The 24,289-nt window shown below is 40.4% G+C and overlaps 1 protein-coding gene across 2 annotated transcripts; it reads right to left on the minus strand.

Annotated features, from left to right (window-relative positions):
- Positions 1–7,726: 7,726 nt before the first annotated feature.
- Positions 7,727–16,058, minus strand: flad1 (flavin adenine dinucleotide synthetase 1). 2 transcript variants are annotated; one of them, XM_085292052.1, is made up of 11 exons: positions 15,820–16,058; positions 14,366–14,458; positions 13,826–13,994; positions 12,933–13,310; positions 12,134–12,247; positions 11,590–11,803; positions 11,086–11,233; positions 10,614–10,712; positions 10,279–10,468; positions 8,171–8,244; positions 7,727–8,084 (listed from the first exon to the last, which is right to left on the minus strand). In XM_085292052.1, exons 2-11 carry the CDS (start codon positions 14,371–14,373, stop codon positions 7,949–7,951), a joined length of 1,530 nt encoding a protein of 509 aa, XP_085148178.1. In that variant the 5' UTR covers positions 14,374–14,458; positions 15,820–16,058; the 3' UTR covers positions 7,727–7,948. The 2 variants fall into 2 exon arrangements, with proteins under 2 accessions (XP_085148178.1, XP_085148177.1); XM_085292051.1 differs by having other exon boundaries at positions 11,590–11,857; positions 15,820–16,054.
- Between the last annotated feature and the right edge of the window lie 8,231 nt (positions 16,059–24,289).

Consider the following 24,289-nt stretch of genomic DNA (forward strand, 5'->3'; position numbering starts at 1 on the left):
AAGTTAATCTTTCAATGACGAGAAAAGGAGCAGCATTTGATTAAACCAACACTTTGGCACCAAATAGGTAAAAATGGTTTGTTTCGGGACACTGAAAACGCTGCGCAGATACAGAAAAAAGTAGATTCTAGAAGGAAATTTGTATATTAATCTTCTTCAGTCGGCCAAAAAGATGAAACTGAAATCAGGTCAGCTACAACCGGACAATGAAGCACAAACATAAAAATCAACTACTTCAAAAAGCACCACCAGAGACTTTTGAATGTCTTTTACTGTCTGGCACGATCCCTTGACTTGAAAATCATTCAAAATCCATGAGTAGATCAAACATTTGTTGTGCAAGAAAGGCTCAGCAAACAGCAAAGGAAGAGTAAGCTCCTAAATCAAGAAGAGAAAGATTCTTGGTTGGCTACAAAACGCACTTGCAAGCTTTGATGTATAGTGTGGCGTGTATTGCCTTATAATAACCATAATAATGGCAGCTGCTAATTTGAATTACTGATACTAGACAAACAAAAAGTTCATTCTTTCTTATTATTTTCCAATAATTTATCATGTTACAAACTCAAAATGTCAAAAAAAAAAACACAGACAACCAAACAATCTGAAATGAATGAGTCTATTGAAATAACACATTTGCATTTATGCACTCATTAGACTACTGAAGATGCTGCATCGCAGCACAACCAGCTGCGGAGAGCTGCGCCTCTCTAAACGCTTTTTGATTTTTTAGTTAATTTGATTTACTGCGTCATTTATGATAATAACTGTGTCTGAAGCATTAAAAGACAAGCACGGTTGTATGTCTTTATCTGTGTGGGGGCTTATTTTGTTTGTTTGTTTGGTTTTTTTTATTTTTGAATTAAGTATTTTCCAGCTTTGATTAATCTGTTTGGCATTTCAATTTCCAGTTTATGAGTAATTATTTTCGCCGTGGGTGAAAGCAAGTAGTTTATTCTAAACGAAGCGTGCTTATGTGCACTGGGTGTGCTTATGACATACTCTTTTTCACATCCATTTCACATGTCAGGTAGCCAATAAGAGAGTAATTATTTCTGCTCAATGCTCACAAAGGAGGTACTTACAGTGTGTCAAACAAATAGTGATAAATGTGGAAAGGTTCAGATGATGACAAAGAAGGAAAAATAAAATAGCTGTTTTGGTGTTTTGGTAGATTAAGCCAGATCATTTGTCAACACACAGACATGTGAAAAAATGTACAATGTAAGTGTGTATTTGGACAAATCAGCTTTTAGTTACACGTAAAACAGTGTCCGTTGCTAAACTCGACATACCTGAACAACACCACAAGGAAAAACATGTTTAATGCTGTGAAATACGTCTCACAAACCATTTAAATGTTTTCAAAAGTTGTTCTCATGCAGCTCAGGACCTCTAAACAACATGTACGGAAGAACACGTTGTAGTTATGCTTTGTTTGTCAAATAATTTCATATCAAATCATTCAAATCGTGGCGTGATGCCTGTAACAGAACTAGTTCATTTTAAAAAGATTGTTTGTTTTTTAACTGTCATTACTAAAGGTACCTTTCAGGTCATTGAACATTTCTAATGCATTAAAACGTGTCTGATATTATAGTTAGACTTTTCTGACCCCATTTATTCATTGACTTATTTGTCACATCAGGGTTTTAGCAACAAAATAGCTAAATGGACACTTGTTTTTGGTCTATATCTTTTGATTTACTTGAGCTACCCTAATAAGTCCCAAAGAGGACGTCCTGGCCTTTCCAATGAAATCTCATGCGTTTGTGTGGCCTGTTTGAGCTCCAAATAAGCAGGACATCACAAAAAAAGTTAAACTGAAAGATGCTTGTTTCCTCTGTTCTCGGGAGGATATGGCGTCTCTGTCGGAATAAGAAAAAACTGTATTGATCTGCTCAATTAATTTAGCTGTTTATCTTTTTTTTTTAACTTGTAGTTTTATCATTCAATTTAAATCATAAAAAATGTCAAATCCATTCAATAATTATAAAAAATTTGTTATGCAACAATCTTGATACTCCCCTGGAGTGTCACAGCAGACATGCTCAGTTTACAGAAGGAACAGACAAATTTATACAAAAATCTGAAAGTCACATTAACAGCGATCACTCTCTCGCTTCACATGGGTCTGTGCCAAATGCCAGTAAATTGAGCATACTGGGAAAAGGAAACAAGGTGTCCCATTGAGACAGACAATCACAGTCAGATCCTACTATCATCACTGACAACACAAAGCTGAGGATAAAGTTCCCTACATAAGACTCAGGTTTGTACTGCTACAGCAGCAGCACTGCCATCATAAAGCAGTCTCAATTATTTTTTGTTTTGTGCATTTTGTTGACAAAAGAAATGTGAAAAAAACACCACAATTTGTTTAGAGGTCTGAAATGTGTTCAGGGTGAACCTTCTGTTCTCTATTTCTGAGTTCTTATGGGTTCATTTTTGTATTATTTTTTAATCTTTTAATTTCTTTTAATAGAAAAAGCAAGCACATCCTTGCAGGCTTGAAGGCCCCACAGTAAGTGGGCTTGCTGAAATCTTTGACCATCTTTATTTTTGCGTGTAGTGCCCTGTTCCAAAACCTTTACAACACTGTGTCATTAAAAACTCCACTTTCACAATAGTGAGAACATAACATCAGATTTCTTCTTTGTAAGACATTTCTGGGTGTGTTTTCTAATTGTGTACAAGTTTGAAACATCTACTTGTGGTTCAAACAGCCCCCAGGAACTTTCTTGATATGATGCAGAAATCCTAGTTGAGCCAATGTTTAGCCCATTAAAATGTTTATTCATTCAATTTTTCAGTTCAGTTAAACGTTTTTATTTAGTATGACGCCAAATCACAACAACAGTTGCCTCCTGGCTCCTTATACTCTAAGATAAAGTCCTACAATAATACAGAGAAAGCACCAACAATCAGAGGACCCCCTCCCCCGTGAGCAAGCACTTTGGCGACAATGGAAAAGAAAAACTCCCTTTTAACAGGAATAAACCTCAGACAGAACCAGGCTCGGTGACCAGTTGGGGTTAAGGGAAGGAAGATAGAGCAAAGACACGCATCCACCAGTTTATCCATCCATCCATCTTCCTCCACTTATTGTCCCCCCACCACGACTCTGAGTAGGGCTGCCATAGAGCAAGAGCTGTTTTACACTCTGGACAGTTCACCAGCCTGTCGCAGGGCTATGAGTCAGATAACCATTCACACCTATGCACAATTCAGAATCACCTGTTAATCTAACGCAGGGGTCCCCAATCCCAGTCCACGAGGGCCGGTGTCCCTGCACGTTTTAGATCTCACCCTGGGTCAACACACCTGAATCACATGATTAGTTCATTACCAGACCTCTGGAGAACTTAAAGGCGGTTATTTATCCATTTAAATCAGCTGTGATGGATCAAGGACACATCTAAAACCTGCAGGGACACGGGCCCTCGTGGACTGAGTTTGGGGAACTGATCTAACGCAATCGACTGCATGTCTTTGGGCTGTAGAAAGGGTTAGGGTTACTGGAATACACAGAGATAACCCATGCAGACATGAGGAGAACATTCCAGCCACATAGAAAGACCCCAGGCCTTCTTGTTGTGAGGCAACAGCAACTGCACTAACCACCGCACCTGTTTCTGTTTATATTTTGGGGGGTTGGGGTCATAAACCTGTGGCTGATAATACCAACAGTGGCATGAGTTGGCTGCAGATCATTCTGGGGTTCTCTGAGACTGTTTCAAATTCTGTTCAGAATTTGATAAGGTGGCCAGTTCTGGACAAACTGGCAGTGATTTAATATCTACACCACTTGAGACACAAATTTTTGTTACAGGTAGAATGATTTTATTCAGATCATTTGGAGATATTTCCCAGTGCCTTGCAGGATTTTTTGACATCCATAGATATTAGAGAGCTCTTTATATCTGAAGCAAATAACACCGTCCATACCTTGGGTCAGAGACAGGTTAAATATGACAGAATCTACCTGTTACTATGATTGCACATGACATGTAATTTGTTTCTGTGTGTAGCATTTTTATCTATGAGGAAAGAGGAACAGGTGCTTGCTTGCTCAAATATGTTGAAAAAATCTGTTTCAGTTGGAGGTACTTATCTCGCCACATGACTGTAAATCAGAGTATGGTTGCCTATTATCATTCTCCTCCATTAATTTGCACATAATTTGCACACATTTCAGTTTTTGATACTAGAAGCTGAAGAAGATATCAGCTGAATGAGGTAAACACGGCTGAATTTTGTTTTGCTGCCTGATTAGGGATATGAAATGATACATTAAATTGGGCTTAGAAAACACATAAAATGTTTTCATAATCTTTCAAATCCAGTTCAAAAGCAGGAATCGTCTGACATCGGCTCGGACTTTCTAGTGCTAAACATCTCTCATCTTTCTACCGGCCCACATCGTGTTTAAGTTATTGCTGTTGAGTGCAAATGAGCTCCAGTCGGCTTGAGCTGAGCAGAATCTTTCTCATCAGTTTTCAGTGTGCTGGCTGAAGCTTCACAGACCCTGATTCTTTACATTAAAGCGAGTCCGCCTTATGAAAAGCATTTCTGAATGCATCCCGTGTGTGTGTGTGTGTGTGGATATGAGCAGGGGGTCTTGGTTCTGTGTACTGGCCTGGAAGCTGTGACAAACTTAGGATTATGAAACTGCCTTTTATTTGAACATACCAAAACCAAGCACAAATGAGCTAAGTCAGTCACACTTCACATGGCAGCAAGCAAAGCCGCCTCCCTCCTCTTTCTCGCTCCCAGTCCCTCCCTTCCTTTCTTTCTCACTTACTTTCATCCACTTTTAATGTGTGACACTTTGATACTGAACATCCTATTTCCCGTGTTCTGGTCGGTTGGCTTTACATGCAGATGGGCTGGTAATTTGCATAGACTCAAAGGTCTCCCTTCTCTCCTGATGCTTTCTGACAACGGTCTGTCTATTCATCCTCTGTGTTAAGCATCCCTCCTAGGACATCGCCTGAATTGCTGTCTCATGGTGCTTCAAGTCTCGTTTTACACTGCAGGAGCTGCTGAGGAATTGGATTAAGAACATATTCCTTTAGAGAAAAGCATCACAGTCACCTGAGCATCAGATGGATAGTTCACTCCGATATCAAAGCTTGCCACATGTTTTGTACAAAGTCACATTAAGTGTCATTTTAAGTCATGCTGAGTCCATATCACACACACTGTTAGCTGTGTGGATCCTCTTATAAGTCAGTCCCACCTGGGGGATATGGAGAGAAACACTGGAGTGTACTGAGCGAGCAGCAAGATTAGCTTCTTATCCTCGCATCACCTTAAGCGGCTGCTCTGATCATACTTCTACCCCACCCACCCTAAAACCTGTCTTTGGAGGACCAATTAAGTTTAAATGTGCACAGGGGAGAGGGTGGGAAGAAAACCACTTTATATTCCTACTTGTTCCCCTTTGTCTCAAATGGCAGAAAAGTTGCTTTATCAGAACGTCAGGATTATTTTATTTGAAGTTTTCTGGCTTTCAGATAAACCCCGTTCCTGGAAGAGTATTGTGAAGTACAAAATAAGATATTTATAAATATGCAGTTAAGGACCACAAAAAGGAAGAGGAAAAAAAGTATTTCACTCCAATATGTTTTTAGGTCCCTTGTAGTCAATATGCATATCCTCTCACTGTGTAACCCAAGAGGTTTTTCTGACTCAGGCTTCTGGGCCAAAATCAAAACATCATTTTGAAATTCATAAGAAAGACTGAGCAAGAATTCAGAGTCATAATACACAAGAAAGGAATTGAGTAAGAAACTGGTTTGGCTACAGTGGTGGATTGATGCAGCCAAAACAAACATGACAGCTGAAAAAGAATGAGAATGAAATATGAACCAGTGGAGGAAAAAGTACAGCAGTGATAAACTTTGGAAAAACACAAGTTCATTTTATATTATTGCCCGTGTGGTGGAAGAACTTTGATTTTCTGCTTAACTGGAAGTCTTCAATCGAAGTCCTGTATTCAGAATTTATATAGTAAACTACTTAGCAGTTCAAGCGGCTGCCTTCCTAACGTTCAGGGACCCCTCTTAGGGTCACAAACCTAATCTGAGGGATTGTGGGGTGATTAATGAGAGTGGAAAGAACAATGGCTCTGCCACACTTCCCTTCCAGCAGTCACCAAGTGCTTGTTCATAGAGGGTTGTGTGGTTGTTGGGGTATCTTTGCAATTTTGTAGGGTTTTACCTTACAATATAAAGAGCTATTTTTGTTCCATGCATCCTTGTGATCGCTCATTTTTTTAATTAATTCTTTTATTAGGAAGACTTTGCGCTTTGAGCCTTTACAAAGTTAACAAATGATTTTACTAAGATGTTTATGGGAAAATTACAGAAATGTGGCAAGAGGCAACAGCTTCTTTTGTAAATGAGGTCAGAAAACCAAATGCCTGGAAACCACTGGTTAGATGTGTTTAATTGCACTGTATTTTATCTTTAACCAAAGATAAAGACAACGCTATTGTAACTTCTACAATATTTACAGGATATACACCAGATCCAGATATTGTTTCCTCCTAACACACAGCAAGAATTAATCAAAATAAAATGATTTTTTTAAAAAAAGAAGAAAAAAAAAGAAGCCGATAGAAATATGAAATACAGATATGCAAGTAAATAAGTTACACAAGATACATTCAAAACGAATTATTATATACAATTGTTGCCATTAATGTATAAAAGTATGAGAAGTACAAGGATTTATATACATTTTTACATGCATAATTAAGGATTCAACCTAAAAGTAAGGTGGATATGTGCTACAAGCACACAGGAGAAGTTTAAATAAATAAAAGCACAAATTAGACCTATTTAAAAGTAAACCCCTCACATTATATAAGCTGCATATACAGCTAGTTAGAAGTGGCCTAACACAGACTGTAACTTAATTTTCTACCCCAAAAACATCATTCCAGACAATGTCCCGGTGTGTTTACCGCACCACCAAAACACACACCATTACATCGGTGCTGTGATTATAAAGCCGCTGTTCATTGCCTCTTTTATTACTGTTATTATTAATAAATCAAGCAAGCCGTGAAGCCAGGACAGATATGTTAGGAGGGGGTGTATGAGGGACGGCCTAGAAGTGGTAATTGCTGGTGTAACAGTGTGTGCAGCCCCGCGGTGGCCTCGTAAGCGACCCGCTTTATTAGATCGGCCGGTATTGATCCACGCTGCGCGGTGTTGACTAATCTCCAGGCGGGGAGAGGGAGAGCGCAGATCGATGAGCCTGGATTCAATCATGTCTGGAAACGGAGAAGGTAATTTATTATAATCACGGGCACTAAATAGAAAACGTGAGAACAACGCGCCCGTGAGGGCTTCAAAGAGAACTACAGCGAGCGGGTGTGTGGTGGGGAGATGCTCAGCTAAACATGCTGCAGCCTGCAATTCTGGGTATTCAGTCGGAGACACGGATTAGCAAACGAGAGCCTGCTGGGTGGCCTTCATCAGGGAGTTTCTCAAATCTGGTGTTCTCTCCACGATGAGAAAACCCTTTTTACATTATTTACAAATACATTTTGATGGAGCCCGTCTTCCTGGTGGAGTGTTGTTATTGGATTTAGAGATAAGACAAAGGGAGGCATGAATAAGTTAAGTGAAGAGCTATATTGAATGCCCTGCAGATTCCCATTTGTATGTGAGAGCCCTCTTAAAGTAACATGACAATAGAAGAAAAAAAAAAAAGGAGTGATGTTTTATTCAACAGCACAGAGAGCCATTACTTTAGACTCATGTACACAAGCAACACACATTTTCTCTGTGATCTCATTCCGCAGTCAGACATGGTATTTTTGAAAAGGTCCTTCTTATGAATTAAATGAGGGTGGATGGTTAGCAGACATCCTTAAAAAGAAAAAATAATGGCTCCACGAAGAACAGCTTAAGTAAGACGAGCACAGATTGTTTCAAGCGCGGGAGTTTCGCTCCTCTTCTTCATTCTCCAAGAGGTAGGCTGGTTTGTATCGTGTCACCCCCCTGGCATCCACCATCTTCAGTGCCTCATTTCGACAGGTGTTGTCCATACTGCCGAGTGAAGTGTACCTACATTTCAACAGAGATATTTTAGACCTAAAGATCTGCTTTTTAAGCTGTGTACACCTGAATAAAGACAACTAACACATCCTTACCCTTTATCATAGAGAATACAGTAGGGCACGTATAATGTCCTCAAGAATGCCCAGATGTCGTGATATGTCCAGTCCTGGAGAGTGTTAGAAAACAAATGTAATTGGTTTGCAACTGACTCCCTTTGTTCAAGCTATAATAACTCATCCTCTGTGGAGTCCTTTTAGATATACTCATGAGATGAAGCACTACATAAATTATCTTGAATTGAGGTCAACTGCTAAATGTACCTGTGCTTCTATGTGCTCCATCACAGCAGCTGACACAGTACTAGCATTAACAATAAAATCAAATAAAGCAGGCGACTGCCATGTCGCTTATGCACATCCATTCTTCAGCCAGACTAAACAGAAGAACAAGACGTGAGCTTGCTACAGCTATTCAGCAAAAAGCACTGCAATGATTTCACTTTTGTGACCCTTTCATGTTGAAATGTTAACATGCATCCCTCACTCTGCGTTGGTGTTGCATTAGAAAGCCTTTTAATGTACTGGTGCACTCACATTATGTGTGAGTTTATTTAGGAAAAATAGTCGTTTAAAGCTTTACGAATAAAGCATTATTCAGAAATTTTTATCAAGATGACAAATAACATCAAGGATAACAAGTGAAGCTTTCCCAGGTCATGAGGTTTTGCAGACACATTATTTTACACCTGCTGTTTTAGACATGTGACAATCATGGTGACAATGTGGTGTCAAATGAATAAGTGAATAATAACTACCCGACCCTACAATCTGACAATCACTGGTCATGAAAGGAAAATGACCGGTTATGAGTGGTCACTGGGAAAATGACTGCTAAGGCCTGAATCACGCGGGTTTACACATCGGTCAGTGACATCTGTCGCTAGGAAAAATGTGTATTCTCCAATGACTTGACAAAAACCTCCACGTGACTGCTTTAATCACTACCATGTTGCTGTGGTCATACAGTGACGTACTTGTCTACAAATACAGTCCAGCTGCTCTCTGAGCTGTAATGAAACTATGAAAAGTTTGACACGATCCAGAAACTGAGCTCTGGCCTTTTGAAAAATGTTGGCACAACTTTCCCTTTGAAGGTGAATTTTCTCCATTTCCGATTTGTGTTGTACATTTCAACAAAACAAGTTTTACTTCCACCTTTACTTTAACTCGTGGTTGGCAAGTACTGCAGACAAACAAGAAAAATACTAGCGGCTTACCAATGGTATCCCTCCTATTAGATACACCTATGACTTCAATTTCAAAATCAAATTATCACATTCAAAAGATTTTCAGGAAACTTGACCTCTGACCTTGAACTTGAGATCAAGGAGTCAAACTCTTCTGAAATTTTTAGTAGCTGCATCTATGGTATCAATTTCAAAATCCCATGTCACCTCCTTCTCAAGTAACACAAACTTGCATATTCATTGTGACAATAACCCATCAGTCTTTTACAGCTAAAGGGGTAAAAAGCTACATGGAACCATGGCAACCTGCAAGTAATTAAATTCAATTGTTGAGAGTTTTTTGATGGAATTGGTAACAAGCAACTTCCAGGAACTACTCCCAACCAATTGGGAAATACACATTTTTTACTAGATGGTTGTATTTCATGTAAATATGGAAGAAAAGTCTTAATCCATCTGTGCATGATGTTGTTTTCTGTTCAAGTATTTTGGGGTATTTTTAGCTTTATTTTGAACGTACTTTGACTTCATTTGAGTCTAGAGAGATGAATTCAGTAAAGAGAGAGAAACAGCACTGCAACAGAAAAAGCGCCAAAAATGAAAACCATGAGGTATGATCTTATAGCAGTTTCCATTAGTACTTACTCGGGTCGCCTCGGTGATAGTATCTGGTATCAGGTACTTTTTTAGTACCTACTTGGTCCCAGTCTGACAAAAAGCCACAGACTGAGCAGCAAGTATACCATCGCTTTGATGTCCACCTTTGTTGTAGCGTTTGTGTCACGTACAAATGACATTACGGGATGTTTGGCCAAGTTGCTCTAACAACCCCACGCACATTTAGTGGTACTCGATTGTAAAGGAAAACAGATCGAGGCGAGTCATACCGCCTCACGCCACGTAGAGCCAGCATACAGTCCTAATATAACGGCATGCATACTGTGTGACACTCACTAGTAAGGGGTTGACTCTCATGTAGTCAGGCCAGCCAGGATCAGTAGGACACATGTCTGTGAGTGTATGTGAATAGGGGTCGCTCCTCCTGGTCCCCATCAGGACGGCTTTTAGCTCTGGCCTTCGTTCCTTCACCTCGCTCAGTGCCTGGCGAATACTGCCCTCCACAGTGAACAGCTCCAGGCTATATCTTTGGGACATACAACGGCAAGTAATGAGATACAGTGGTGCCACACAGACAGGGTTAGGCCACATTTTTCAAAACAAGACCTGGACTGGATATATTAAAATACATGACATCAACTGGATAGATAGCTAGATGGTGGATAGCTCACCTTTTTGTTGTGTCCTGTAGAAATCTCTCCATTTCTGGGAATGGAGAGACAATACGAATATACAGGACTTTCACCTTTTCTTTAGTATCTGGATATCGGCTGAGAGTGACAGGAAGAGAAAAAAGGGACATTTTTTAAAAAGATAAGCAATGCTGGCACAGAAAAAGATCAGATAAGTATTTGTCATATCTCACAATCTGTCCAGCACAGGTCATGAAAAGTCCAAAAAAGTAGTCAGTCTTCTCCAAGATTTTCTCTAAGTGCTGCCCTCAAACTAGTTTTCTTTTTCCATTTACTTCCTGCTGAGATCTCACACCCCACTGTGCGCTAATGCTATCATTATGTTTTTAATTTGAATCTTCATTTTCATCTTTCATCTCTCAGGTCATTTGTTTTTTTTCCCCCCTCACAGATTAAAAAAATCCACAAAAATGTTTTAATTGTCTCATCTCGTCTTCTCCCCTCCTGTTACCGTTTCAGTGCAGCATAGTAGAGATGAAGCAGCGCTGTGCAGTCTTTGCCCCCGTTAAAGCCAACACAGATTTGCTCTGTTGAATACTGATGGAGTGCTGCCTCTATTGTTTTCAGTGCAGACATGACTTTCTCACCCAGCTCTGTACCTGTAGGAAGGAATCGACAGTAAGAGGATGGTTCATAATTAATGCAGTCAAGCTGTGAGGCATCTTAGAAATGAGCCCACATTTCTACGTCTAATCCAAAGAAAAGAAAAAAAGCTGCTAGTAGTTTGTCATAGCTTAGTTATTGAAGCTTTATTGTAATCTATTCACCATTCTGTCTCACAGAGTTATATTCTTCTTTTTTATTATCCACTCTGACTTTACGACTTAAATTACTTTAATATTTTAACTTTCTTTATTGGTCCCAATGCCTGTGTAAAATGCACAAGTCAGTATTCACTTTATATCAAGATGACACATATTTAAGAATCATCTTCCATTACTCTCCGCACACTCACCACTGTTGGCCAATCCGTACACCTCAGCGGGGGCTATGGACACCGGGTCTGTGACTAAGGGCACCACGCTCCCCTTGGGCAGCTTGTCTAGCAGCTGTATTCGGGCTTTGTCCACCTCCTGCTGGCTGTCTGCGTCCAGGACCAGCCTAACTCTGTGATAGTTGCTCAACCAGTCAGGGTAGGAGCCAAGAGCCACCTTTCGGCCCCAGTCAGCCTGCAGTTTGGTCAGCACAGGTGCAATGTCTGTTTCATCTGCATCGACAAACACCTAAAAACAAAAAAGCTAATGTCTGGTAAACTTAATTGTACTATTTAAACACTGCATTCAAATCAACTTTATTTTACTCAACTAAAAGTAAACTAAAAGGTAAAATACATTAAAAGTATCAAGGAAATATCAGAAATATAGAGGAAGTACTAAACTCTATTAAAAACAAAAAGTAAAAAATAGATAAATACATAAAAATTAATTAGAAAAAAACAAAAGTATACTAACTCTGACTTGGACTGGATTTTGAAGTAACAGGTTTGGTTATGGAGTTACCTCGCGAGTGTGAAAGGTGGTCCCTGAACCAGCAAAGAGATGCTCCAGCCCATTGAAGGCCTTCTCCATTAAAGATGGGATCCCGGGAAAGATGTACACATTACGTACACTGACCTGGGAGAAAAAGGTAGACACATCAAATTATAAGAAAAGATGTGGGGCGGTACTCGAGCCATCATTGTTGAAACTATTGAAATATGATGCAGGAATTAAATCACATCTCTGCAACCCAGAGACAGCTAATAATTGAGGTCAGATTTACAGTTTTGTAAATGTCAGATATTTATTTTTGCTAAGATAAATGGCTGGTGTCTGGGGTTCCATTTATAGCTAACAAGCATGAGAATGGTATCCAACTCCTTCTCCACCTTTTGCCGAGACAGGGCACTTTTTTTAAGGGCTGTTCTTCATTGTTTCATTTTAAATTCTCAATAGTAAATTCTCAATAATAATATACTGTACATTAATGTTTCTCAACTTGAAACACATTAATAAATCACCAAAGATATTAACCTTAAAGAGAAAAATGTCCAAATTTAATGACCTGTGAGTAAGAGGTGTGAATGCTTCTCACGCCTGGTGTCTGTGTGTGCTCAGAGTATTTATTGTTTTGACCACTGCAGGAAGCTATTTTCACTCCTTCAGCAACTAGTTAGTTTGCAATCTGTCTTCTAAAGAAAACACCGTCACTTTTGTTTACCTTAAAGAAAGGTTATGGGTTGAACAGCACCATGTAGCTTGGATATATTTGAAGTAACTTTGTGTTCTATAAAAATTCCTCTGTACCGAGTTCACTCACCAGAGGGTAGCGGTGCTTTAGCCCAGTCTGAGGGTCAGTTCCATAGTTAAGTTTTGCTGAGCGAGGCACCATCGCCAGCTTCATAGCGGCACTGTTTTTCTCCCCAACCCCGAAGAATTCTTCAACCAGCTTGCTAAGGTCTGGATTGGCATATAACTCCTCGTGGAATGCTATGGCAACACTCTCAAAGGTGACGTCATCGTGAGTGGGACCTATACCCCCCGATGTGATGAGGTGCGTATACTGAGATGAAAGGAGGGCCACCTCTTTGGCAATGACTGCCTGCACATCCGGTATGACTGTTATGCGCTGCACAGACACTCCAAGCTTCCTAAGCGCTTTAGTTAGAAAGGCACTGTTGGTATCCACTGTGTGACCCTGAAAGAGACACCCACATGCACATCAGATTCAAGAACCTTAAAAAAAAGAAAGAAACACAAAAAAATAAAGAAAAAGGAAAAGGAAACTCCAAGGTCTTGCTTGATGAAATTCAAGGACTGAAGGCTGATTTTCAGGCAGAGAGATGTGACACTGGACAAAAATCAAATACTTCATGTTTAAATCATGATCATGTCAAGTCAAAAAAAAATAATAGTAAGCTTGTGATTTCAGAAACAGCCACAGCTGCCACATAACATAACCATCGCAGTTTTCTCCCCCTGAGGTCATGAAATGCACATCAGAGACTGGATAGAGGTCCAAACACATAGGGATGCAGATGACGGTATATGTTAAACACTGCACAATGCAAGCTCCTACTTCTATTACAAAAAACCCAGTTTATATTGATTTCCTCAATTGCACAAACTCCCAGTGATTTTCATTTGGGTGCTGTCACACACGTATAGCTTAAAAGCCACACAAGGCACAAACTTTATCAACACCAAAAGCACCTTAAGAATCTCATCTCCAATGATGAGAATGGCTGCAGTAGGAGCATCCCCGTTGGCTGCAGAAGACGAAGTGTTGCTCTGGAGGTTTGTTGACATGGTTGCCTTGCTGAGATGAGCTGCCAGTCTCCTCACACGCACCACTGCTCTACTCAGCTTCGGAAAAGAAAAGCTGGGAACAATGGAAACAAATTAATTGAGTACTTCTTACTACAAATTTATACTAGGTTTATCAACACTCAGCAAAGTCAAAAACCTATCGAGTCAATAAGACCTCTTTAGCATAGTATGTAAGCATATGCAATATGGAATGCAGTGTGCAGTATGCTCAACTGTTAATATGCAGATGGGCCACAAATTAAAGGAAAAGCCAGCATGTCTTACAAACGGTGATTTCTGTAATACCATAACAGAGGAAACAAATGCACCCCATATTAAGGTCAAATATTAAAGATCTCCCTGTAATTTGTCAGATATTTGTGCATTTTAATATAGCATCTGTATTACTTTGCTGCATTTACAGTGACAAGAAATGTTTCTTACATCAGCATGAATCCACACAGAACATCAGAAAAGGCTTCGCTGTTGTTCAGACCCTCTTCTCTGTCATAGTGTGTCCCTTAGCTGAAGGTATCTCTGGAAGAGGAAGGGTGTACTGTTAACATGTGAATAATTTGTGCATTTCTTCTGCATTTCCTTAACACTGACACTCTCTCTCTCTTTTTTTTTTTTTTTTTTTTTTTAAATCGGCTATTTATTTATATAGGTCTTTTGATAAGGCTTTAAATTGGAGTTAAGTGGTTGAACTTGAAATAAGAAAAGAGTTGTATTTAAAACACTTGAATGATTAAAAGTCACTGGTTGCTAATGAAACTGTTTTATTTCTATTTAAATGTGTGTATTAACTGTTTTTCAGTTGTATATAACTAAATTGCAGTAGTCCTGTGTGCATCATTAACAATAAGATGGTGACAGTTTGTTTTAATAGTTTTAATAATTTGTGTCTTTTAAGGTAGATAATCATTTGATGCAGATGAAAAACACGTTTTCCATCCAGTGTTTGAAACGCTAGCAAACTGCTGACAAAATAGAACTCTGTGATAACAAAGCAAAAACATCTATATTACACAAATGTGTTAAAAAGAGAAATAATGGTACTTAAATCCACTGTTAAGGGATTAACAGATCCAAAGCAGGCATTTAATGATACTTCTAGGTGTCTTGTATGTTAAGCTTCACATTGTGCATGTGGTTTGGAGAGCAGCCTGGGAGTCACAGTTGCAGAAGGATAAAGCAAACAGTGACTTCTGGTATTTGCCAAGAATTGATTAGGGGTAAACTGTTGTAGATGACTAGCTGGCCTATGATCTGTCCAACACATGTCTTATGGACGATATCAAGTCAAAGTGACAAAGTATAAGGTAAAAAGTGTTTTGGGTGTTTTTTGTTTGTTTGTTTGTTTGTTTGTTTTTTTCTTAATAGTTTTTCAAGAGAGATCTGGAAAAGAGTGCAGAGATTGGAATAATTCATTTTAGCCCCTCCGTAAATCCCGTTGACTACAGTCTATTAACCAACACAAGAAACCATATTAGACATTAAAAACGTAGAAACATTAGTATTCGCTTTTTGACACAACTGCCTTGCACCTGCTTACATAGTTTGCATTGCGTAACATTTGTAAGTTATCTAACGGGGCGAAAATAAAGTGAACTCAGACATATTCATTTATGGCCATACCAAAAAATAACTGAAACACAAGGCAAATATCACAAGTGTGTGAGCGTGTGTAACACCTGAAAGTAAATTCTTAGCTAACTCTAAGTCTCCTCGCTAGGTTACTTATGCCAAAATAAAGAAGTACAATTTAAGTAGATGTGCACATTCAATTTTGTCTCTACTGTCGATATCTCTCGACGAATATGTTTAGTGTGAGGAAAAAGTCCGGGTGTTACATTTATTATTTGATAACCAATCTCATTAAAACCGAGGGAACTTACCCCTCAGCTGTATATGTCCGTGCTAAGCTCCCTATCACCGGTTGGTACAGCTGCAGCTCGAGCTGTCGCTCAAGGTATGACGTGACCTTAAAACCACACTACGATAGCCAATCATATTTCAGGAGGCGGATCTTAACGACCAGCACGTAATGTACACTAAAGTCATTTAAAGATGTGGCGGAATCAGTACAGTCAATGAGGAGTAATAAATGTCGCTTATCTACTTTAAAAACAAGTGTCAGCCAAACGATTAGTAACATAACTTTACTGCTGCACCACCACCCGGAAGAGGACGGAGAATCACGCCTTCCTTTGCCCGATTCAAAATAGATTACTGTCACTCGTGCGCCCCTGCTGACTGGAGGAGTGAACTCCACGAAACCTAAATGCTGTTATTAAACTCATAATTACCTTTTTCGCCTGTGGGTGGAGCATGTTGGCATATATTTAACAGTTTTGTCTGCTTGTGGATGAAATATTAAACCGAAGTGAGAGACGAATTGATTCTCGCGCACAGCATTTTACTGCCTTCAAACACATCGACGGTTTAAGATATACTCTGTCTGTCTGAATTCATTAAAAATTAATCAATTTAACCACTGATCATTCAACGTAACTCCTTGTACCTTTATGTCCGCTTAACGAGAGCGCGTACAACGCTTGATTTATGTGTTGTTTTTCTATCAGATCATATGACCTACAAAATAATAAAGTATTCTATTGTTTTATTATTGTTCCAGTTATTATTATCTGTCTACTTTGCTGCTGTAATAATGCCCATTTCCCATATGTAGGAGTAATAACAGCTATTTTATCTTATCTTACTCAGCAGACTGGGATTGCAGAACAAGTCCTTATCAACGTGAAAAATAAAAATGCTTTGTGTGATACAATTATGTGATGGTCTATCATATAATTATATAAAACTAGAAATGATTACGTGAATGGGCAATTCTGAGATGCAAGCACAACATTCTTAGATCCAAGCACAACTATATTCGTTTTGCTTCCTGGAGGGAATGCATTTGAGTCAAATAAGGGCAAACTTGCTTCACGGGTACATTTTTACATGCTTCAGTGGGAAAAAAGAAAAAAAGCGTACGTGTCAGTGCACCAACGCATGAACCGATCCACTGAATCAGCATGTTCTGAAACTGTAGAATTCAGCCACTCCTTTGCCTTCGTACGTGATAATATGTGTATTATGCATACAATCTGTGGTAAAGATCTAGTTCTTGGGCTTTAGCGTCTTGCACAATGCCATGTTTACTTATTGGTGGTATAAGGCTGCGGCCTGAAGAAAGTTATCTCATCACCAAACTGCTTTAAAAAAAAGAAAAGCAAAGAAACGAGAATCATATTCAAATGTATGGACATGTATGGACAACACAAAAACGTGTTTAAAACATATGTGGACGACAGTGCGTATGTAGTTATGTCAATTTCTTTGCGGTAATAACACCTCAAAGCGGGGGCCAGCAGCTTATGCCCTGAGCTGATGCTGATGGTTTGTATTGGTAGCGGATGCGGGTCATCGCGGTCTCTTTCTAAATGCTGGAAAAAGCAAAACTTCAGGCGTAAAACAGCTGTTCTTGCGCTGTATTTATCTACGGTAAAGTACATGTTCAGCTGCAGACTCATGGCTGGCGGTCAGGGTTTCCACTTTTGCGCAACCTACACTGAGTGGTCCAGGTGCAAAATGGTACGCGCGCGCGTACGCACGCACACACTCGCACGGGAGTGGGGGAAATGAAGAGAAAGAAAGAGAGAGAGAGAGAGAGAGAGAGAGAGGAGCCGGATGACGCTGCGTTGTTCGCGGAAGTGACTTCTGTCGTGATCGTGGAGGGGGAGGTAGGGGGAGGAGGCAGGGACGGAAAGGGAGAGGAAAGAAGAAGTTTAGAGTCTTCTTTTATGAAGTTAAGCATCAAATATACAAGGATCCCGGCGGACAAAACTTTCGACCCTTTGCCCTGTTATATGAAATTAAGCTGAAATTTGTGCAACAGCAGCAACAGAGCTTGGTGGGCAGGAGGGGCATTCAAGGGAAAGGGAGGAACAGAGCTGGTAAGTTGCTCGTTAAAGTTGCCCACACTTTTTGTGGGCATGGTGCGGTCTCTGCGTGCTGTGCGTCAGCTATAGCACGTATGAAAAGTGTGAGGAAACTGATTATGTGCTAAATTTGTGGGGACACATAGTTCTGCCGGACAATTCAATGTTTCGTTGTTATGTTACGCCACGGTGCAGTCGAGCCTGTTGGGTTACTGTAAGAAATATGTAAATGGTTAGACTGGGGCGTGCACGAGTTAACTAAATGTTTAACTTTGTGCTTTCAAACTTTGTGTGTGTGTTGCCAGGTTTTATTATTAAAACCTGAAACCTAAGTGAGCTGTTGTTGGAGCCTCTGATAAAATGTTTATAAGAGAAAGTGATCAGAAGTCATCATTGTGTCCTCTGGACGAGCAAAAACAACAGAAAGCAGGTCACTCACATGCCATTTCTTTTTAAGAGGCGCCAATAAACTCAAACTAGACCTGAGCAAAATAAGACAGTTATTTGAGGACATTTTTTGGTATAAAGGGGCAACTTTTTGCTGCTGTCGTCTTCTCCAACCTTCTTACTTTCCCTCTTTTGTATAAAAGCGGAAAAAAAGGTGTAGGACTCTTGCACCCAGAACAAGTTTTTTCCCCATCACATTGGAGATTATTATGAAAGATACTTTTCACTACTCCTTCACTATTTAATAAATTTGTGTTTATTTTTGCTTTAGGGACTAAAGCCTGTCCTGGCTTTGCTGAAATCTGCCTGATTTGCTTCAGGCTATAAAGTGTCAGTGAGATAAGCCTTAGGAGCTATCAGTACACACACGAACCCACTCGCAAATCTGTACAAAGTCAGACATTAAAAAAAGCTTACTTAATGTTACCCCTTTTGTGCGCATCCATGGAGAACGGTCACCAAAACGCACCTCAGATGTGTAAAACAGGGTCAGTGTGACAGAGTTAAAGTTTGCGGTAAACAAGTGAAGGGCAGACAGACTATTATAGAAGCAGACTCAAGGCTATGTGCTGTGATTGAGGTAGCTGAAAGCAGTGGGCTCAGTGCTGTTATCAGGGTCAACCATACCGCTCAGACCAGCAGCCGCTGACACGATATTATATGACTCAAGTTATCTCCACCGATGAAATGGAGGCCGAGGGAAGGTCCAGTCAACATCTGATCCCAAGAAGCGGTAGATTCAGACACATGTCAGGAGCCTGACAAATAGGCCGTGTGCGTCTTAGACCCACGTAAACAAACACAGCACAGGCAGGAGGACAGTCTGGGACACAAACTGTCAGCCAAAGTCGAGCACCTCGGCCACTCCATCACACTCCAACGTAAACCAAAATCCACTTGATTAAAATTGGATCTGTCCAATTCCCTTCAAACCCCTCGGTCACCGGTAAAAGCCTTCGCCTTGATTGACGGGAGGTGTGACACTTGATTGTTACAGCGGTTTCAGCTTGACAGCTGTGCACGGAGTCCGTGCGTCTCAGACGCACAGCCAATTCAAAAATAAAGAATTCGATTTTTGTCAGCAGTGCAAATATTACCGCAGATATTAGACTTGGATTTCGGCCTGTGGTGCATCACTATTGACAAAACACAGTGCTGAGGTGCTAAGCTCTTATAAACACTTCGAGACTGTCGACACTACATACGCTTTTTGTGTGGGTGTCTTGACCTGTGAGGATGTGTTTTTCTCAGGTTTCTTCTGTCTGGCTCATGTACTCTATCTGTCTGTCTCTCCGACCATGTGGGGAGGGGGGTTGTTTGTTCGCGTTTTTTTTCTACTTCCTGGTGTGTATGAGCGCATTCTGGAAACCAACTGTAGGAGTTTGTTTTTGAGGCCATAGCATGTGGTTGTCCGTCACTGCCTTCATACAATAGAGCCGAGTCTCAGCTGCGTTTCCTCCTGCGGTGCTCAGTCTAGCGCGACGTGCTCAGCGCACTGCGTGAGCCACAGTTTGATTAACATCTCGTCCCGTGCGATGCTAAAAAACAGAAGTTAGTGCAGCTTCGGCAGAATTTCATTAGCAGCGTGATGGCTGCTGATGGTTTTTCTGAATTCTGTATGAGACTCTGGTTGTTGCATTTTTATATGCAGCGCTTTACAGCAGAGTGACTCTGTGGTGCCACGTATCTAACTTGAAAGTCTGTTTGTGTCTTTATTGTGGTTTGTCTCTCTTTACTCAGAAAGCTGAGATTGCATTTTCAAACGGTGTCTCTTCTTGCAGATCAGGATTCCTTCAGGCTCGCTTCACCGGAGGTCTTCAGTATATTTTAAAGTGCATAATGATAAGCCTGAATGTTCATGCCCACAAAGCAGGCTAAATATGTATATATTTAACAGTTATTTTCTCAGTTTTAAGTAAAGTTCTTGTACTCCAAGAAACTCCAGAATTTTGTACTATCTGGGGAAGACTCTCTGCTGGGTACAGCTTAACATAATTATCATATTTGATCAATCATCACAAAATCTGAATAAAAATAGCATTTTCTTCATTTCGGTGAGTAGTAATTGCATTTTAAAAGGGATTCTGCATCTTTAATTGATCTTATTGTGGAATACAGCTATATAACGTTTAGAAATGTGCACCAGTTGTCTTTTGCAAGGTTAACATTTCCCAGTAATCACACATTTATGTCCGAATTAAACTGTAACATTTTCAGGCAAATCACAGGTGGCTGAGCAGAAAATGTGATGTTTTTAGATGGAATGATCCCACATCTTACTTCAGCTTAGTGTTAATAGTATTGAAGTAACTCTTTAGGGTCACTTTAGGGTCAAGTTAAAATCTCCTAGCTGTTATTGTTTTGTAGCGTTGATTATTCTGTGTATCCGCTCCTCAGCATGCACTTTTCAGAAGCCACTGGTTAACATTATTCAGATACACTTGGACATGAAGCAATGTTTAAAGACACAGCACTAAAATAAATCGACTTGGAAACTTGTTAAAATAACAGTAAAAGCAGCGACTCAGCAACATGTACTTAAATTAGATGACACAGTCTTAATGGGTGAAGTGGTGTGGTTGTCCAGTAAAAAAAAGTTTGAATCAAATTGCGTTTGCACTTCGCTTTCAGATGTTCACCCCAGTTTGCTGTGTGATCAGAACTTTTGTTAATTGAGCAAAAGCAAACTGCACAAAGTTTGCACAGCTATGACTTAAATCCGGAAACGTATGTTTGTGTAAAAAAAAAAAAAAACCCTGACCCAAGTATTTCATGCAAACTTGAACCCTTGAAGAATTTCGATACTTGCTGCTACGGAGGACTAAAGGTTACGCCAGACAATGTTCAAAGGTTCAGCTGGAACCTCGGTGTAGAAACACCGCAGTTTCTGACAAGTAAGCCGTTAAACCGAGAAGGAAGTTGTAAGTGGAAGTCGTAAGTGGAGCAAAGCAGTAAGTGGTGGCAGGAAAAGAATGATGGAAGGAGATAGAGATGTGGGAGTGTGGTTAGAGGAGGGGTGGTGGTGGTGGTGGTGGAAGCACAACCCAAAATAGCCAGCTCACATGTTTGCTGTGTGCGTAGTGAGCTACTAAGCCGAGAGAAAGTACTCCTGCTGAAGCCGTGGCTAATCTAATGTTCACCGTCAGCCTAATTTTTGAAAATTTGATTGCCTTTTTCCAGTGTGCCTGCTTATTTGTGTTTACGTTTGAGACTTTCCCGTGTGAGTTACGCTTCCTCCCTCTCTCCCTTCTATTGTTCATTCTTTACTCGACTCTTGTCTGTCTTGCCTTGATAATGGGAATTGATGTTAGTCAGCATCTCTGGCAAGAATCCAAGAGAAAATGTCAGCATCGAGGCCCTGTTTACTCATCTTTGCTAATTTATTTTTTTTGACTAGTTCAAATAAGGATAAGTGAGGTGGGTCAAATCACATTACACACACACACACACACACACACCCACACACACACATATACAGTGTATGAGCAGACTGCAGATGTGGCCCTGCAGCGTGTGCATTAGATCCAGAGCTCTTTCTTAGTCTGTCTCCGACTGTTTCATCTAATAAACACTGACTAGCTGCAGTTTCCACAGACTTCTGCAGGCGCAGAACACCTAAACTCACACTTGCTAACTCGCGCTGGGCAAGCTGAAACACAAACAACCTACACATGCAGTCCTATGAGTTGATTCTTTTCATTCCACAGGGTATGTTTCAACACGCACAGCGGATTTCTGCCTTTCTCCTTTCACTCTTCCTCTCTCCTTCCTTCGCTTTCCGTTACTTTATCCCTCTCAGTATCGCCCGGCCTCTTCCCTGTGTCAGTGTTGTGTGTCTGTGTGCTCGATATGAAGAAGGTCCCATGACTCTCTCCACAGCTGATGCTGGGAGCAAAGCATGCTGGAAGTCAAGTGGCTGCAAGGGCGCTGGTTGGAGCACGCTGTAATTTGCTCTTTGATTTGTGTGCGTGTGTGCTTGTCTGCGACTGTGTATGCTTTTGTGTACTGTGTGTTGATGTGCACCTTGGTGTTTTTAGGGCTACAGACTCACACGCTGCCTGTGCTGGCCGATGGAATATATGGTAAGGCATTAAAATGATACAAGCAGCTGATCAAAAAAACACATCGTGCCACAGTGGCAAAGGAGTTGCTGCTTCTAAATTTCTGATATGATATAGAAATGAACAGACTCTCGCATCCAGCCCTGGTGGGCATATGTGTAAAATAAGCATTATTTGTTAAAGCACTGTAATTTCAGGGCTGCACAATTACACCAAGAATAAAATAAAATTGCTCTCAAAGATACTGTGGACACAAGAGTGATTGTAGTTGGTGTGCAATATTTCACCAATTAAGATGCCTCCTTTCCATTTTCATGAAATTATAATCGAGCGTTATGAAAGTGTCACGTTTCAGGCTTTGATATGAAACAAACTGGAATGTTCTCTGACCCATTTAAAAGGGTTTCCAAGTAGCATATGCAACATAAAACAAAAACCTTATTTAAGAGATGTTTCAACAAAGCGCAGCCTTCTAAGAAGCAGTACAGTGTGATGCAGAAAAATCACACGCCCCTCCTTTTTTACTCCTCATTTGCTATCTTTAATATTGCACAAGTTTTCACCTGCAAGAAAGAACTGGAAACTAAAGTCATTTTGAAATCGTGCTTCAGTAATTGTACAGCCCTGTGCATGTAAATTTATTGTGGTTTGAATGGGATGTTAACTTTACTTCCTCTGCAGTTTATTAGTTGCACCCAAATAAAACAAATGCAGTTGGAAGCTGTGAGATAAATCGTACCTTTATGAGCTAAAAAACCCATATCTATATTTTCAGATGGATATGTTTGGTTATTTTTGGAGGTTGCGGCTCCATGGAGAAGAAACTGGCTGAACTGCAGTAGTTTTCAATTCAATTCAATTTTATGTATCTAGCGCCAAAACACAACAACAGTTGCCTCAAGGTGCTTTATATTGTACAGTAGATCGTACAATGAGTTTTAGTTGGGTGTACTGAATAAGCTGTCAGCTCAGTGTGGATGCTATCTTTTTAATGTAAATTCAAGATGGCACCTGAACTGTTAATTCACTCAATCTAATAAGGGAGCACAAAATGTTCGATTAGGTCAACCCTAAGCCACAGTGTATCGTGTGTTTCGCTGGTTCTGGGCGGTGGAGGGTGTCTTCTTCGCCAATCATGCCCATCACTACCAATCAGATCACTGTGTATGATGACTAATGCTAGCTGTCTGCAGTTGTCTCATTATGAACCTTCACATCCTTGAGTGCACTGCTTGAGCTCACAATGATGGTGTAGTGGTGAAAATTGGTACTGCGGGGACTCTTTGGGGTGTCATTTGAGGACTCTGCTATCCACTCTGCCGGGTTCCTGTGTCACTCTATGTGTGGTTTCCTCTACTTTCCGCAACACTGCCTTCTCATCAGATGCGCTCAAATGTCAAGACCAATCTGTGGGATTTCTGCTTTATGTCTTCCAGTCTTTTCCCCTAGAGTGCTGTAGTCATGTAGTAACATTGGAAATATTTATCATCATGCGAGTGCAGTCTGCTTTCCTTTTTCCCCTCACTTTGTCCACTTTTATCAAGGTTATATAGAGTGACCTCATGTCACAGCACACAGAGGCTATCTATATCCATCCTTCCTCTCTCTCTCTCACTCTCTTCCCCTCACTCTTTAACTGTGTTTCTCAGGTTACCAAACATGAATAAGGGAGGAGCGTTGAATACCCAACATGAACAGCCCACCCTCCACATGCACACACAAACACATGTATCCACCATCCCTTCCCTTCTCTTCCCTTCCCTTCATTCCTCCTTCCCCATCCCCATCTCCATCTCTCCTTGGAGTGTGTGCATTTCTGAGTAGAAGTGCAGCATCTTTCTGTGCATACACATGTATACTGCTAAATGACTCTGGCTGCAGAGAGGAGGTGGGGGGAAGGGAAGGAAACAGGA

Source organism: Mchenga conophoros, linkage group LG11, assembly GCF_057382185.1.
Source record: "Mchenga conophoros isolate Kocher_MC1m ecotype Shallow Benthic linkage group LG11, M_conophoros_male_GT1.1, whole genome shotgun sequence".
In the NCBI taxonomy this organism is placed as follows: Eukaryota; Metazoa; Chordata; class Actinopteri; order Cichliformes; family Cichlidae; genus Mchenga; species Mchenga conophoros.

Coding starts and splice junctions, on each gene's coding strand:
- flad1 (XM_085292051.1), bottom strand. Junction 13,311..13,825: donor TTGGAGATGAGATTCTTAAG/GTGCTTTTGGTG, acceptor TGTCTCTTTCAG/GGTCACACAGTGGATACCAA. Junction 11,858..12,133: donor CCACCTTTCACACTCGCGAG/GTAACTCCATAA, acceptor TTTTGTTTTTAG/GTGTTTGTCGATGCAGATGA.